The sequence below is a fragment of the Delphinapterus leucas genome, chromosome 17 (assembly GCF_059928025.1).
Source record: "Delphinapterus leucas isolate spDelLeu-1000000601 "Yukka" chromosome 17, BTC_Dleu_Yukka2, whole genome shotgun sequence".
Lineage (NCBI taxonomy): Eukaryota > Metazoa > Chordata > Mammalia > Artiodactyla > Monodontidae > Delphinapterus > Delphinapterus leucas.
This window is the reverse complement of record NC_143145.1, coordinates 40289756-40307571: the sequence shown is the minus strand read 5'-3', so window position 1 is coordinate 40307571 and position 17816 is coordinate 40289756. Positions and strand designations below refer to the sequence as shown.

Below are 17816 nucleotides of genomic sequence, written 5' to 3'. Positions count from 1 at the left end.
CAACTAGTCTATTGTGTCATTTAGGACCTCTCTTACCTTATTGATTTTCTGTCTGGATGATCTGTCCATTGATGTCAGTAGGGTGTTAAAGTCCTACTATTATTGTATTATTGTCAATTTCTCCCTTTATGTCTCTTAGTATTTGCTTTATATATTTAGGTGCTGCTGTATTGGATGTATGTATGTTAACAAGTATAATATCTTCTTGTATTGATCCCTTTATCATTATATAATGCTTTTCTAGTCTTTCTTATGGCCTTGGTTTTAAAGTCTATTTTGTCTGATACGAATATTGCTACCCCCTCTTTTTTGTCATTTCCATTTGCATGACATGTCTTTTCCCATCCTCTCACTTTCAGTCTGCATGTGTCTTTTGCCCTGAAGTGAGTCTCTTGTAGGCAGCATATTGAAGGTTCTTGCTTTTTTTTTTTTAATCCACTAAGTCACTCTATGTCTTTTGGTCAGAACATTTAGTCCACTGACATTTGATGTGATTATTGATAGGTATGTACTACTTTATTCCTTGTTTTCCAGTTGTTTTTGGAGTCTTTCTTTGTTCATTTCTTCTTTTTGTTTTTCCTATTGTGGTTTGATGATTTTTTTTTTTGTAGTATGCTTCAGTTCCTTTCTTTTTGGTTTTTTGGTGGGTTTGGATTTGTTGTCACCATGGGGTTCATGTATGTTGACTTATAACTATATATAGTTGCTTTAAAGTGATCATCATTTAAGTTCAGACACATTCTAAAAGATCTACATTTTTTACTCCCCTCCGCCACATTTTGTGTTTTGGATGTCCTATTTTGTATCTTCATGCTTATCCCTTTTACTGTTTATTGTAGTTATAGTCACTTTTACAACTTAAAAAAAAATCTGGCTTACTTAAGTGATCTTCACCCCTTAGTCTGTATTTGCCTTTCCAGTTAGGATTTTTCCTTTCCTATGGATTCTTGCTTCTTTTCCATTTAGATAAGATCTTTCAACATTTCTTTTAGGGTAGGTTAAGTATTGCTGAATTCTTTTAGATTTTCTTGTCTGATAAATTCTTTATCTCTTCTTCTCTTCTAAATGATAATCTTGCTGGATAGAATATCCTAGGTTGCAGATTTTTCCCTTTCAGGACTTTGAATATATCATGCCACACACTTCTGGCCCACCAAGTTTCTGCAGAGAAATCAGCTGATAGCCTTTATGGGGGTTCCCTTTTAAGTGACACTTTGTTTTTCTCTTGCTGCCTTTAGAATTAACTTTTACTATTTTAATTATGATATGCCTTGGTGTGGGTCTGTCTTGGTTCATCTTGTTTGGGACTTTCTGTTCTTCCTGTACCTGGATATCTGGTTCTTTCTTTAGGTTCAGGAAGTTTCCAGCCATAATTTTTTCAAATACATTTTTGATCCCCTTCTCTCTCTCTTCTCCTTCTGGAACCCCTATTATGTGTAAGTTGGCATATTATCCCAGAGATCTTGTATGTTGCTTTTTTTTTCCATTTGTTTTTCTGTCTGCTCTTCTAATTGGGCAATTTCCCTTATTCTATTTTCCAGATCACTTATTTGTTCTTCTGTTCTTCTGTGTCATTTACTCAGCTATTCATTGCTTCTAGATTGCTTTCTAATCTCAGAAATTGAATTATCTATTTTTGATTGGGTCATCTTTATAGTTTCTCGTTCCTTGTTACAATGATCTGCATTTATATTAATAATCTTTCTTAATTCATTTAGCACTTTTATTACCTCCTTTTTGAATTCAGCGTCTGGTAGACTGATGATCTCTGTCTCATTATTTAGTTTTTCAGGTGTTTTCTCTTGCTCTTTTAATTGGGAGTAGTTCCTCTGCCTTTTCATTTTACTCAACTTTCTCTGTCTCTGTGAATTTAGGAGGAATAGTTACCTATTGTGGTCTTGAAGGGGTGTTTTTATGTGGGAGTGTCCCTATGTAGACTGTGTTTATCCAATGTCTTTGGTGTGAGGGCTGGTTCTGATGCAGACACCAGCCATGTCTTTCCTCGGGGTGTGCTGGCCACCATCACCTTGGTAGGGAGTGTAGTTGGTGTTGGAGGATTGAAAGCCTATGCAGCATGTGAGGTGGAACTTTCTCTCTGCTCCATAGCTATCGCTGGCCTGTTGGGGTGGGGTCTGCTCCCCAGTTGCTGGAGCAGAAGTCCTGAGGGTTGGGCTCAAGCAGACTCTGTTCCCTTTGAGTGTGTGTTTTGCCCCAAAGTAAGTGAGGCTTGTGCACTCACAGAGATCTGACGGTATTGCCTGTGTAGGTGTCTGCAGGTCCACTCAGTCGCAACCCAAGTTGTGTCCCTTCCCCTGTTGTAGTCATCTAGTACAATGTCATCTAGCATTGTGTGATCTAGGGCAAGGCTGTGGTGTGGAGTGGGTGGGGCTGGAGCATTCGCTAGGTGGGGGTTGGGAGTTGGGGCACTGTGGCTGAAATTGAAGTGGGCTGCTTCATTAGTGCAGACTGAGTTAGTGCCAGCACTGGTTGCAGCTGCCCCACCTAGACCATACCCCACACCCCCTAGCCTCCTCTGCATCTCTAGATTGAGTCTTCTCCCAGGGCCTGTCCACCTCAGACCCAGTGCCAAGATGTGGTGTGGAGTGGGCAGGGCCGGGGTGTTCACCCCACTTGGATTCAGAAGAGTGGTGAGGTGGCAGCCACCATGCAGAGCTCTCTCCACTCTGTTTGTTGGCAAGCCAGCACCTGCACACTCTTTATGAGTAGAGTCTAGGCTTCTCCAGTTCCTGCGGTTCTCCCAGCACCCAAGAGGGCTTGTCTTCTCCATGTAGGACCCCAAGACTGGGACACCCAGTCTGTCGCTCAGCCTACTCAGTCCCCAGGGCGAGGGTCTGCCTGTGAAGACCTTCTTTTTCTTTCAGATCCCTCCCAGCGGTGGAGGTCCCAACCCTATGCCTTTTTTCCATCCTTACCCAGTCATGTGGAAATCTTCCTTGCAGCTTTGGTTGTACAGGAGTTCTTCTGCCAGTTTCCAGGTAGTTTTCCATGATAATTGTTCCACGTGTAGATGTATTTTTGATGTGTTTGTGGGGGGAGGTGAGCTCCACATCCTCCTACTCTGCCATCGTGATCTGACCTTTGTATGATTATCTGATGCTTTGTTTTAAAAATATTTTCTTCATGTCAAGAAAGAAATCAACCATTCCTTTTTTTCCCCCAGAGTTTTAATCAAGGATGCAAATTAGGGACTTCCCTGGTGGTCCAGTGGTTAAGACTTCACCTTCCAATGCAGGAGGTGTGGGTTCAATCACTGGTTGAGGAGCTAAGATCCCACATGCCTTGCAGACAAAAAAACCCCAAAACATAAAATATTAGAAGCAATATTGTAAGAAATTCAATAAAGACTTTAAAAATGGTCCACATCAAAAAAAAAAAAAAGAATGGATATTAAATAATTCAAATGGCTTTATCTTGTTTCCCTTCTGACAAAATATGCTGTCTAGTTTGTTTAGGCTTTTATAACAAAAATACTATGGACTGGGGTCTTATGAACAACCAACAGTCTTACAGTTTTGTAGGCTGGGAAGTCCCAAGATCATGGTGCCTGCACACTCAGTGTCTGGCGAGCACCCGCTTCCTAGACAACTATTTTTTCACTGTAACCTCATGTGGTGGAAGGAGTGAGGGATCTTTCTGGGGCCACTTTTATAAGGGTACTAATACCACGCAGGTAGGCTATGTCCTCATGACCTAGTCACTTGCCAAAGACCCCACCTCCTAAAACCATCACCATGTGGGGTTAGAATTCCAACATATAACTTTTGGAGGGACACAAACATTCAGTCTGTACCATGTGCTATTAGTTATATCTTCAGTTCTGTTCTAATAAGAGGATGTTGGGCTCTGAGGGTAATGAGAGATTAGCATAGTTTAACAGAGTTACTAATAGAAACTTAGGATATTTGTGACTGAGAAGACAGAGATCTTGGGTCAGATGATCTTTAAATACTTTCCAGTCCAGTTAATCAGAAATGTTTCCCATTGAGGCTTAAACTCAAAACAATATTTAGTTAGTAAAATGGATAGAGCATTTTGTTGGTTAAAGTTACCATCTTCATTTATCAGTGATTTTTATGTTCCTCCATATCTTTATCATTATTATCATTTTTATTAAAGAAATTATCTATTGTAACATTTTTGTTATTCCAAGGTAGATTTTCATCTTACTTAATACATAATTCCTTTTAGAAATTGTAAAGATTCGAGTAGCATATAAGAAAAAAACAAATTAAGGTGATGAAATAACTGTACATTAGCAGAAAATTGTAACTTATACAGAAGAACAAGATCAGAAAGGAAAAAAGGGAACAAATATATTTTTGATGATTACTTTAGGTTACAAAATATCTAATAATAATGAAACTAGTATTTATGCAGTACTTTCTAGGTAACAAAAATATTAAGTATAAAATTTTTTTTAGGTATATTGAATTCTCTTTTCTATTTATTTTACAGGCAGGTCTTTACATTTTTGTGTCTTAGAGAAATTACCTGAAAGCCCTTCCTATATGCTGTGGATGTTAAAAAATCACGTGGTTTTATTCCTCTAAGCATTTTGACCATCTTCCTTCTGTCTCACAGTCTTGTGGAGCTGGCTGGGTTCCTCTGTTTTGCAAGAAGGTACATCTCTCTGATGCTGTGCCTGTAATAGTCTCCTTACTGAGATCTGCCCATGAATATGATATGAAACACGTTGGTTGAGTTTTGCTCATGTGGGGTCTGTCATCAATATGGAATAGAATTCAAGAATTTGACTTTTTCTTCTCTCTCTTCTGCCATTTCAACTGAATTATAGAAATTAGGAATGAAATTTAGTCCTGCCCCTCTCTCTTGGTCAGGCTATTTTTGTTTTCGTTTTTTATTTTTAACCTGTGGGAGTTGGAAATATTTCAGGGTTTCCTTTTTTGTGAAATTATGGTGTAAATGAATCCTTTTGCTTTTGTATTCTTAATGACAGTATAAACGCCTGAGATCAATTTAGTCTTATTGTTGTTAATGACAGTATAAAAGTCTGAGATGAATTTACTCTTAAAGTTGTAGATCTAAAAAAATTTAATAAAGTCAATTGTAATTTTTCCAAGAGAGTTATTTTCAATCAAACACTGAAGAAATAATAATAACAACTAATAATAACAACTAATAATAACAACTAATGTTTGCTAAGTAATTCCTATATGCCAAGCACTTTAAAATCCTTTACATATACTATCTCTTATATTCCTCATAGCAATCTTATGAGGTCAATACTAATATTATTCTCTACTTTTCAGATGTGGAAACTCAGAAACAGAGAGGTAATCTAAGTTGCTTGGTGTCAGGCAGGTGGAGAATGGTAAAGCCAGGATGTGACCTAAACTGGAAGATAGAGTGGATTAGGCATATTCCAGAACAGGGATTCAGATTCAGGGTTTCTGCTTTATAAGTTTTGAATTTATAAGTCATTTGTCTCTCTCTAATGAAGAATATAATTTTCAGTCAGCAGTTAAGAAATGTCCATAAAGGATGTATTTAGATGGTCTAAGTCTAAGGACTTGAGATTACACAGTCGCTCTCTGCAGGGTTAATGTAATAGATAAGTTAGTATAATAAATATTTAACATTTATTAAGGGCTTACTATGTTCCAGGGTAAGTGAGTTATCTGTATAAGTTAACTAAATTTGCAAAATAACTATGAAATAGGTATTATAATTATCATTGCCAATCATAGCTGAAGCCACTGAAGCAAAGACGTGTAACTTGCCCAAGGCCAATTAGCAATAAGTAGCACAGCCCAGATTTGAACCCAGACAGTCTTGCTCCAGAACCTGTATTCTTAATCACTTTGTCATGCAGTTTCTCTAAGTCAGTAAATAGTCACCTGATACACGGTCACAGCAATAACAGTCACACCGAGAAATCAGTGATAAGACTGGATCATCGTGTTTATGCACGTGCAGATTGGAGTCACTTGTACAGGAGAGAAATGTGTTATGGCTCAAAGGAGGAAAAAGGCTTTTCTCTGAATATGAGACAACCTGAAACGAGTATGGAAGTACAAAAAGAAAACTTAATTTGGAAAGGGAGGCTGTTAGCTTGTGCTTCCACAGAAGACAGGAACAGACTGATGGGATATGGTGAGCGCTCAGAAGCTGTGGTCCTGAGCGAGTTGTGGTGGTGTGGTTTGGAGTTTTACCTCAGAGGTAAAAGGGGACAGTTTGAAAGAACAGTTCTAGAAAGTGAATTTGATAAACTCAGCATGGGGAGAGGTTGAATCAATATCAACTCCAATTTAGATTAATATCAACTTCAGTCACAAGTGTTTCCAGTGATGTGAGAAGCATCTGGAAATTAGCAGAAAAAACTTGACCATTTGGGGTGATATTTCCCCCTTCACGCCAAAATCATAATAGTTTTCTTTTTCTTGTGGCAGTGAAATCACAGACCTGGGTTTATCTGGCACTTTTCTTCCTGGGAATCCAAACATTTCCCCAGATGTTGTTCTGTGGTTTTCGTACACAGTGTTCTACCCCTATGCAGGGCCACATATGCAGACCTCTGTGTTTGGGTGGGAAGAGAGTAGCTCTCGAGCCAGTCAGTGACCAGAGTGCTGGTTGTACCAGTTTTCTTCCAGATGTGTGGGCCTTCTAGTCTGCAGCCTAGACGTCATGTAATGAAGTAATAAACTTCATGTAATGTTTTCAATGAAATTTTTATTAAATTGAAGTTTCTAAGTTATTTTTATCAAAAAGAAAAATTACATTCACATCAAAAGCAAGTAAACCAATATTGCCCACCCTTTCCCTTCCTCACATGAAAACAGAGATCAGTGAAAGTCTTTTAAAAAATACTTTTTTGGTCCATTTCCACTTTCCAGGTAACCTGGTGGCTTCTTTTCTCAAGCCCTCACACAGGTATTCAGGAATACCAGGATGGTGTGCCAAAGATCCCAACAGCTTGTATTACGGTGGAAGATGCAGAGATGATGTCAAGAATGGCTTCTCGTGGGAGCAGAATTGTCATTCAGCTGAAGATGGGGGCAAAGAACTACCCAGATGCTGATTCCTTCAACACCGTAGCAGAGATCATCGGTAGCAAGTATCCGGAGCAGGTGAGTGAAGGCAAGGGATGGGCTGTCTGGGAATAAGGTGCTGTGGTCAAGTTTTAGTTTTTAGAGACAGTTTAGGAAAGAGAGAATGAGTCTGCAGAGAGTGTCTTCATAGACTCCTTAACGGCAGACATTTTTTTGTTTTTCCTTCGAGAGTTTACTACTTTGACCGAAGAAGGGCAGGACTAACTGAAGGGCATAATATGATCCACTGTGTGGAAATTCAACTCCGAATAGTTGAGGGCAGTATTTGTCCATATGTGTTGTATTTCTTCCATTTGGAGCCACTTGGCATTTGAGATCATACCAGTAGTTGACGGCGTGCTTATTGTGTGACTTACCTTCCTCCATCCTTTCAAAGCTCTGTGAAATAAGTCTGTTTTCTTCATTTTGCGGGTGAGGAAATTAACCTAAAGGAAACTCACTTGCCTAAGGTCCATACAGCTAGTAAATGGCTGAGAAAGGACTCAAACCCAGGACCTTGTGAATATTAATCCAAGCTATAGAGCACAGTTTCTGTGAAACCTTTAGAGGGTTTTTGGGGTTTTTTTTTTGGAAACTTCAAATAGTCTTAGATGCGTATTCAAACTGTATACTAGCCGAAGCTTAAATGACTTCAGCAAGTTACTTATTCTCTAAGTCTTAGAGAATTTATCTACAAAGACAGGGATGGTGTATGTAAGGAACAGGATTACTATGAGGACTAGACTAGATAATGTATCTCGGATAGCCTCCTACTATAGTGTTTGTCGCATCACATGCACTCATTGAATGTCATGTCAGTTTACTTCCTATGACATCAAGTGTACAAAAGATGGTTTTCATAAGGTTTCTGGTACAAACCTTCTTTATTAGTAGTTATTGAAATTCTGAAAATAGCACTTAAAAATATAGCTGTTTGGGCAGTTCAGACTTGTATTTTGTTTAAGAACGTCAGTGGGATGAAGGAACAGGCACATAGTAATGGAGAAACAGTCCTTCTGCGCGTGTCCTGACTCAGGGCCTCTCTCACACTTAAAGGGTTGCGCTGCGGTAAAGATGCGTTTTACGTTTTGGGACCCTTTTCTCCCTTCCTAAATGACCTGCTCCCTGGACCTGGGCATGCGTCAACCCTGGGGTTACGGCCACAGGAATAACGGAAAAGCAAGATCTCAGTAGGACCATGGAGAGTCAGACAGTGTAGAGAAACTGTAGTTTTTTTGTTTGTTTTTTTTTTTCTGCGGTACACGGGCCTCTCACTGTTGTGGCCTCTCCTGCTGCGGAGCACAGGCTCCGGACGCGCAGGCTCAGCGGCCATGGCTCACGGGCCCAGCCGCTCCGCGGCATGTGGGATCTTCCCGGACCGGGATGTCCCAGGCATCGGCAGATGGACTCTCAACCACTGCGCCACCAGGGAAGCCCGAAACTGTAGTTTTAAATGTTGAGAAAACAAATAAGCCCAGCCCCTTGTCTCTTTAGGAAACCGAGAACAACAGAAGAGCCAAGAGTCCACGTTTCAGGTACTGAGTAATCCCTAGTCCAGGGTGGGAGGAGGTTAGGATTATATATTATCAGTTGTCTGGATGAACAGGATGATTCTGGCCTAAGGGTGGGTGGCAAGGTGAGAGTGAGTTATTGGAACCTTAATCTGAAATGGCCAGTGGCTGTCGGGCTCTGAGGTCAAAGCATTATAAAACGGAGGCGTTCTCGGGCTGCAGCAGCTGGAGGGTTGAGGCAGTGCTGGCTCAGAGCTTCCCGGGAACCGCCGGCATCTTCCAGCTGAGCGTGCTCGGGCCTCTCCTCCTCAGCCCTGCGTGACTGTTTTTCCAATCCGTTTTATTGAGGTATAATTTACATAAAATAAACTTACCAAATTTAAGTGTACAATTCGATGAGTGTTGAAAACTGTAATCCAGTAGTGTAAGTACATTCATAGCAGAGAGTATTTTCATCACCCCAAATGTTCCCTTGTGCAGTCTACTCCCCTGTGCCCTGGGCACCACTGATCCGCTTTAAGGAACTATGGCTTTTTCTTCTCGAGAGTTTCATATAGGGGGAATCACGTAAGCGGGGTCTTCCGGGCTGGCTTCTTTCACTCAGCATAATGCTTTTGAGGTTCATGCGTGTTGTTGTATCTGCTGTCCATGCCTTTTTACTGCTGGGTAATATTTCACAGCATCACCTCAACCCTGCAGCTGCTGCAGCCCAAGACACATTTCACAGTGTGTTTATCCATTCACCGCTGATCATGGACATTTGGGTGGTTTTTAGTTTTTGACTGTTACGAGGAAAGTGTCTGTGAACATTCTTGTATAAGTCTTGTGTAAGTCTCCCTATGGCCGTATGTTTTCATTCCTCCTTGGGTAGGTGCCTAGGGGTGGAACTGTGGGGCTGGCCTGAATCTTAAGGACCCTCATCTCTGTCAAGATGCTTCAGCCTCTGTATTCCATGGGGGCAGCGCCTCCTCCGGGAGAGTGATGGACAATTTCAGAGCTGTCCCAGGAATCAGGATTAAACTTTTACCTCTATCATAACGTTGCACAGCATTCCAAGAGTTAGTTATAAATACCTTGTTGCCTACATGTAAAAGATAGAAGATTAACAAAAGGTCTCCCACAAAGAAGTTGCAGCATCATTTGCCCAGAAGGAATGTGGGTGAGTGCAGTGAAGTGAAGTCCATGTGTCTGTGTTTGGGGGGGAATCTGCCTTACAGCCTGCCTGGAACCACAGGGCATGTCTAGACCAGAAAGGGAAGTGGAAAGCATGTGTTCTCCCCTCCAGGTGTGAGGTGAGTTAATGAACCTTAGTAAGCACCGTCCATCCCTGATAAAGCCTCCCCTGGGAACCCTCCCCTCATCCCACCACTTTATGCCATTGTTATGCTGTCATCTCCCACCAGAACTTGCAGATGCCCTGAGCATCTATTTACTTTCTATTTACTTTCTATTTACTTTCTTTTTATTTACTTTCTATTTTCTTTCTATTTACTTTCTTTTCTTTTTTTCCCTATCCAAGAACTTGGCATGCAGTAGCTTCTCAATGCATATTTTAATTCAGTAAAATGAAGAGAAGAATAAAGGAAGAAAACAAGTAGAAGATTTTCTTAATCTCTATTCTCTTTAAATCCAGAAGTTTTCCTGCCCATTTGGAACATTGGTTGTCCATAGGCACATTGGACATCACCCATGAATGCAGCTCTGTATGGCTAAACTCGAGTCCATCAACTCCCTCACACCTAACACCTCGCCTTGGTTTCTTGTCTCTGTTAAAGGAACCATATTTACCTATCAGCACAGTTCAGAAACGTCAAGTTGTTTTTCATTCTCTCCTCTTTGTTACTGTCCTACAGTCAGGAACCATTTCCTATTCAGTCTACTTTCAGCCTATTAAAAAAAAAAAAAAATCTGTCCCTGTCTTGTCTTTACTGTCATTACTGTTCTAATTCAGACCCTTGCTATTTCCCTCCTGACTTTCTTTTCTTCTGTTCTCTTTCTGCTTCTGCATTTTTGCAATGCAGTTCAGTTATCTTTTAAAACACCGATCTCAAAATGGTGTTTCCATGCTGTCAGGTCCCCTCTCCTGTTCCGTATAAGATAAAGGTTATGATCTAGGTAAATGCTGAGGTAAGTGACCAGAGGTGAAGAAGACGGAAGAAAAGAGACCATGCAGGGGGACGTTTGGGGGGGTTAAATAGGAGGCCGTTATGGTTAAATAAAATAGTACTATTTATAAATGAGCAGAAAATTAGAATGAAGAAAGAGGGAAAGGAAGTGTATGATGGAGATTCAGTACCAGCTAAGACCCATTCTTTCATTGGCTAGTGAAGGAGTTCAGCTCTCCTAAACTCTGACAAGCTTTTCTAAAATCATTCAACTTTATTTTAAATGATAAGTATGCTGAATGACATAAATGTTGGCCTTGATACTTTAGGTTGACTGACTTATCCCTGACACATCCTTGCTACCTTGCTCCTTTTTATACTAAAGAATAGTGCTAAATAATGCTGAGCAAACTAGATGGAGTGGAAATTATTTCTAAAAATGAAGAGGAACCCAGCAATCCCACTACTGGGCATATATCCAGAGAAAACCATAATTCAAAAGGATGCGTGCACCCCGATGTTTATTGCAGCACTATTTACAATAGCCAGGACATGGAAGCACCTAAATGTCCATTGACAGAGGAGTGGATAAAGAAGATGTAGTACATATATACAGTGGAATATTAGCCATAAAAAGCAACGATATAGTGACATTCGCAGAGACGTGGATGGGCCTAGAGACTGTCATACAGAGTGAAGTAAGTCAGAAAGAGAAAAACAAATATCATATAATATCACTTATATGTGGAATCTAGAAAAATGGTAGAGATGAACTTATTTGCAAAGCAGAAATAGAGTCACAGATGTAGAGAACAAACTTACGGCTACCAAGGGGGAAAAGGGGGATGGGATGAATTGAGAGATTGGGACTGACATATATACACTACTATATATAAAATAGATAGCTAATGAGAACAGACTGTATAGCACAGGGAACTCTACTCGGTGCTCTGTGGTAACCTAAATGGGAAGGAAATCTAAAAAAGAGTGCATATGTGTATACGTGTGACTGATTCGCTCTGCTGTACAGCAAGAAACTAACACAACATTGTAAAGCAACTATACTCCAATAAAAATTAATAAAAGTTTTTTTTTAGATTAAAAAAATAAAAATGAGGATATGTTGAAATCACCATTGTTCTTCCTGGGTGACTTGAAAGTGAGCTAACACTCAGGCAGTGGCTGATACTCTTGGGTGGTGACGCCCAGCACAACCCCTTACATGCACAGCACCTTGATGAAAGGGAAGCAGTTAACACGTAAAGAATCCTTCTGATTTGGCCTGAGATCCATGGACAACATGTGGTGAATTTCAGCTCTGGAAAAGTGAATATGTGATTAACGAAGCATTAACATATTTCAGAACCCTACCGCATAATCCAGACATAAGCCTTGACTGAATTAACCACAGGCTTTTTAAAAAATGCCAATCATACAAATACTTTATTGGGTTTCAATATGTGAAGAGGCAGAATAAGGGTATTATAGACATAAATCCTACCCTCTTCCTAAAACCCCACGAGCTGGCTCCTCCAGGCACGGAATTCTCTCTCCACCTCTTCTGAAACTGCTCGTCCGTGATTTGGGCATGTTGTGCAGGACTCAGCAGACCTTGAACACTTAGAGGGGGTGCATTTCACTGGGGGAAAGCAGGCCTCCGGAAGCCCTGACATTAGGCTTTGCAACTCCTTTCTCTCAGGCAGCTTTTTCCCTGGGAAATCATTGTATCTGTGAGGCCCATCCATGGTTGAGAATGAGTCTGAGAGGGTGGAGACGAGAGTTCTTTGACTTCTGAGCTGATCCTCCCTGGCACTAAAATTGCCATGTTATTCTACTACCATTCATTAAAGAGCTAATTTGCATTGGAAAATTTATAGGAAACTTGTTGCCATCCATGAATAGGTTTTATTTTTTATTAAATCAATAGAGGGTATCCTACCTCTTAGAATAGTCTTAGGCAGAGACAGACAGGTAAGGATCTTAGCAATTTAGTACCAATTCCCTGACTTTCAGATGAGGAAACTGAATCTGAGTGACCTGACCCAGGAGACACAACAAATGCCTGATAGGACACATCTGGAATGTGACTCCAGATTTCCTGACTCCCATTTCTTTCGACCTCAAAGATACTCCATTATGCCTGGGCATACTTTAGCTGGATGGATAGCATTTAAATCTGGGGGATTTTGTTGATTCAGGATTCAAGCCATGCTAACCCTACTAAGTCATTACTTGTGTCTTTCTCTTGTGCTTTTTCCTCTGATATTGCTTTCCTAGGCACGAAGAACTCTAAAACATACTGTCCCTTGTTGTCTCACAGCTTCATTAGAGCACCCATGAGGGTTGTTACCTGGGAAACCCACCGGTGCTTGGTCCATTCCTCCTATTCATCCTCTCTCCATCAAGTCTGATTTGGGTCTCATTCCTCCTTAGCTCCTTGTCCTTTGGGAAGAGGGTCTGATGGATGCAGCACTTCTTCGGTGTTAGTGACACTTCATGATGCCCTCTTCTCCTGTGCCCCTGTGCATACACCTTCACCCTCACCAATCAGGTAACCAGGTGTTTTCTGTTTTAGCAAAGGACCACAAACAAAGCCAAAACAGATCTACTACCAATCACATCATTTAAAAAACACTTTTTATTTGGAAATAATTTTAGGCTCCCAAGAAGTTGCAAAAATAGCGCAGATGGGCTTCCCTGGTGGCGCAGTGGTTGAGAGTCCGCCTGCCGATGCAGGGGACACGGGTTCGTGCCCCGGTCCGGGAAGATCCCACGTGCCGCGGAGGGCTGGGCCCGTGAGCCATGGCCGCTGAGCCTGCACGTCCGGAGCCTGTGCTCCACAACAGGAGAGGCCACAACAGTGAGAGGCCTGCGTACCGCAAAAAAAAAAAAAAAGTGCAGAAAGCTTCCCCAGTGATGACATCTTACAGAACTATGGCACATTAACCCAGTGAGGAAACTCTCACAAGGCACTCCCAAGAGTGAGCTGCTTTCTTGGAAAGCAGGGGCTGCCTGTGGGCATCCTCTGTGTAGCCCCCAGTGTGGCTGGGGTCCCATCCTGACGTTACCCTAGATAGCCTTTCCCAGGCTTAGCTTATGATGCTTCCAGGGTCTCTCACTCAAACAAACAAGCGAACACAGAAGGAGGGCTGTGCTCAAATTGACCTGACAAGAGGGGAAATTACCTGGGACCAGGGGTACAGGGCACCTGTGGGAGAGAGTCTCACTGAGAACAGAGTCTCTCATGCTGGCTTTAGGGCTGGCCCATTACTATTGCTCCTCAGTGATTTCCTAGGCCTTATTCTGAGGTCTTGCCTAGTAAATGCAATATTTAAAAAATGTTAATATATTCAAGAATTCTTCTGAGGGAATTGTGTGGAAAAGAAGAGTGTTTTGTATTTTTTTTTTTTTTGGTTGATAATATCCAAACCCATTTTCCTAAAGCCTTGATGAGGGGGAATTGTTGTTTTTTTTAATCTAAGCCTTTTTCCAACAGCAGTTATTTTCAGGGATTCAAAGAACAATTTCAGTTTCATATGCCAGTATTATTTCAAATATAATGCAGCACTGTGCAGGCTAGTGGGAAACATTGAAATGAAAGCTCTAGCCTGTTCACCGGAGAGTTTGCTTTTTCTTTTGTTTAGTGTGGGGCAGGGTTTCTCCACATCATCAGTATTGATATTTGGGGCCAGATAATTCTTTGTTGTGGGAGGTTATCATGTACACTGTAGAATATTTAGCAGTATCCCCCGCCTCTCCCTTATTCCCCACAGCCGTGACCATCAAAGATGTCTCCAGGCATTGCCAAACGTCCCCTGAGGGACAGAGGTCACTGCACATTGAGAATCACTGTTGTGGAGTGATGGAAAGGACCCACTGGGTGGCTGTTGACAGGCCTTGGTTCCGGTTTTATTTCTGCCACAAATAAGCTGAGTGACCTTGGGCCACTTAATCCTTCAACTATAGAATGGGGGACTTTGTCTGGAAAAGCTCAAAGGTCATTTCCATCCTGAAAATTCCATTATTAAAAAAAAAATACTTGGAGATTATCATGAGACTGACGGTGCCCACTGTATACTCTTAGATGGGAGCCCTTTCACTCTTTCACAGTGTAGGGGTGTTGGTAGGTGTTCTTTTCTTTCTTTCCTTTTTTTTTTTAAAAAAATATTCTCTGTTCAAATACAGTTAGGAACTCTTCTATTGAAAACAGTTAAACAAATGCCATTTTTTGAGGCACTTCTTAGCCTTTAATGTGCTAATGTGCACTGGAAATCTTTTAAGAGGTCGTTTTGCAATATTCCCCAAACTTTCTGAGAAACAGGAGAAAAGAGGCATAAGATCCACTGGATAGTTTATATTTTGGTGTTTTTTATATTCCTTTTTTCCCCCCAACTGTTCATTCATTCATTCAACACACATTTATGGAGTACGGGGTGTGTGTCAAGCACTAGGTTTATAGCAATAGCACTGGGTGGGCAGCACAGCACTGTGGTTAGAAACATAGCCTGTAGAATTCAAATCCTGCCTCTTATCTTATGTTGATAGGTTATTTTGCCTCTCTGACCCTCAATAAATATTAGCCTTCTTTGGAGAGGGGAGAGCTTATGCAAAAGTAAGGAATTGAGAAATAGGAGGGTCGCATCAGGAGGTACTGACCACAGAAGCCTGGCATGCCACTTGAAGGGCTGGGCTTTATCCTTTGTCCTTTGTCCTTTGACAGCAGGGAATCACTGAAAGGTTGGGTTAGCAGTGGATTTTTCGTTTTGGTTCACGCTACCCACTGTATATATTCACAGGGCAAAACTGAAATTCAGCCAGGAGATTAGCTGGACTTGAGCTGAGACAGCTGAAATAGTGTTGGAAAAGATGAGAAGGATTCAGGAAATATTTCAGAAATAAAATTGGCAAGAGTTGTTAAAGTTTGGATAGAAGGAGAAAAAGAAGAAAAAGTGCAGTTTGAGTGATTTGGAGAATTTATTCATTAATTCTACAGGAATTTACTGAGCTCCTACCATATGCTGGTATATTAATTTGCCCTCAGAGCACTTGGGGTTTCATGGTAGAGACAGGCAGTTAAACAAGGAACTGCAGTAACAGGTGGTAAGTGCCATAATATGGTAGCAAAGTGGTATGATGGGGATAACCATCCCGGTCAGGGAGGCCAAGGAAGGCTTTCTGGAGAGATCCAACTTATTCCCACAGCACGAGTAGTTATCCATGAAGGGTTAACCTGCTAAAAGTTACAGGGATGGAGTTGGGATGGGGAATATTCCAAGCAGAAGGAGGAATGCATATGAAAGCCCAAAGAGTAATGTTATTCTTCTTTTAAGGAATGTGATGTGACCTCCTATAATTTCCCAATCCATTTGATAATGAACTCTGTATTCATGGAAGTGAGCTGTAAAATAACCTAAAGAAAAAGTCATGGCCTAGTTCGTGTATGTGTTCTTAAAAATACATTATTGAAAAGCTCAGCAATCCCTTTGGAAACTTCCTTAACACTGATGCTGTCAAGAGCCCTGTTGAAGGAATAAACAAAACCTGATTGACCTGGTGGACAAACTCATTCCATACATAATTGAATAGTTAGAGGCTGTGCAGCAAATGCGGCTTTCCTTTCATCTGAACGTGTAGTCTCATGATTTGTAAAACCTTCTTAATGGGTACAGCAGGTTATTCTGCCTGGGTGGGAGCCTTTTTACTCACTTAAGCAGCTGTTTAAACTTTCATAAGCAAAGTAATTATTAAATCTTTCATGAACATATTGGAACATTGGTTCACCTCTTAACCTTGAGTTGGAAAGTTTTGGGGGCTGGCGTTAGAGTTTTAAACTGGCAAATTTCATTTTCTTTTTCTTTCTCATTATAAACGTTTTATGGTTTAGAACCAGCCAACCTAAATCATGGTAGGAAAAATACATGTGTGGCAAGCATGAGACATTTCACTGCTTATTTTTCAAATTTCTGAAATGTGCTCATAGCTGTGCATGCCTCTGGGCTCATAAAGACAGCAAATGGAAAAAGCTCAAGCCAGACAGGCTGTTTTAGATAGCCACCCAGGTAGGCAAGGCAAGCCTTAAAGAGTACTCTTTCCTGGACTCAGTGTCGTCTTAGTGTACAAAATGGGACTTGCAGGCAGGAGGCTGCCATGGTTCGTGCGTTTGAACACCTTTCCCGTCAAATAATCAGTGCCCTTATCCCCATGTTACAGATGAAGAAACAGGCTTAAAGAGTTCCCAGAATTCACAAAGCTTCTGAGTGGCAGAGTTTAACTCAAGACTGTCCCTTCTCAGAGTGTGTACTCTTGCTTAACAATTCATTATCCTGTACGTCTTAGTAACTTTCTATTCTAGTTTGTGAAATACTGCTACTTTAAAAGTTTCCTCTGTTTTACCCTAAATGAAAAGAAAACCAGGACAACTGTCAGCTTCATAGTGAACAACAACAAATGCTTACTGATTAGCTACTATGTGCAAAACTCTGTTATAAGCTTGGAGATATTCTGAGGCAGAGAGGAGAGGAGAGGCGATAGGGGCCCTTGCATGGTGGCTGATAAGTAAACTAGGCGGTAAATTCTGGAAGCCAGACTCTGCTAACACAGGGCTTGCAGTACTGACTGCATCCCGGCTGGTTCAGTACTAATGTGGTCATACAGGTACCTTGCAGTTTGCAGTGGACTCTCACCTGTATTATTCTACCTCATCCTAACAACAGGGCTGACGATTACGATTCCCACCTTCAAGACAAGGGAGCTGAGATTCAGAGTAAATGACTAAAGTCAGACACACATCTAATAAGTGGAAGATAAAATTCAAAGTTTGAATACTCTATAACTTCCTATAGTCACTGCCCAGATCTCTAGTTTATTTAGGGTAAAATAAATGCTTTAAGGATGTCCTAAAAAACAACCTAAAAATGAAAGTGTTCAAATAAATAATTATAATGCCATAAGAGCAATCTTGGTGGTTTTAAAATATGCCTGCAAATTCTTTAATCTCCCTCTAAAAGATCGAGCTAGCCTCTCTTCCCCTATGTGTAGGCTGTACTTAGTGACTTACTTCTAATGAATAGAATGTGGCAGAAATAATGGTGTGTGATGTTTGAGATTAGAACATAAAAGCAGTGTGGCTT

At 41.0% G+C, this 17816-nt stretch overlaps 1 protein-coding gene across 6 annotated transcripts in view; it reads left to right on the top strand.

Moving 5' to 3' along the window:
- The window catches only part of CPQ (carboxypeptidase Q), a 475775-nt gene that overhangs the window by 195697 nt on the left and 262262 nt on the right, over window positions 1-17816 (top strand). For 5 of the 6 annotated variants that reach the window (XM_022584747.2, XM_022584750.2, XM_022584748.2 and 2 more), the window contains exon 5: window positions 6902-7109. In XM_022584747.2, the coding sequence (XP_022440455.1) occupies window positions 6902-7109 (208 nt within the window). The remainder of the gene's footprint in view (window positions 1-6901; window positions 7110-17816) is intronic. The other variant, XM_089898876.1, reaches the window with a different exon arrangement.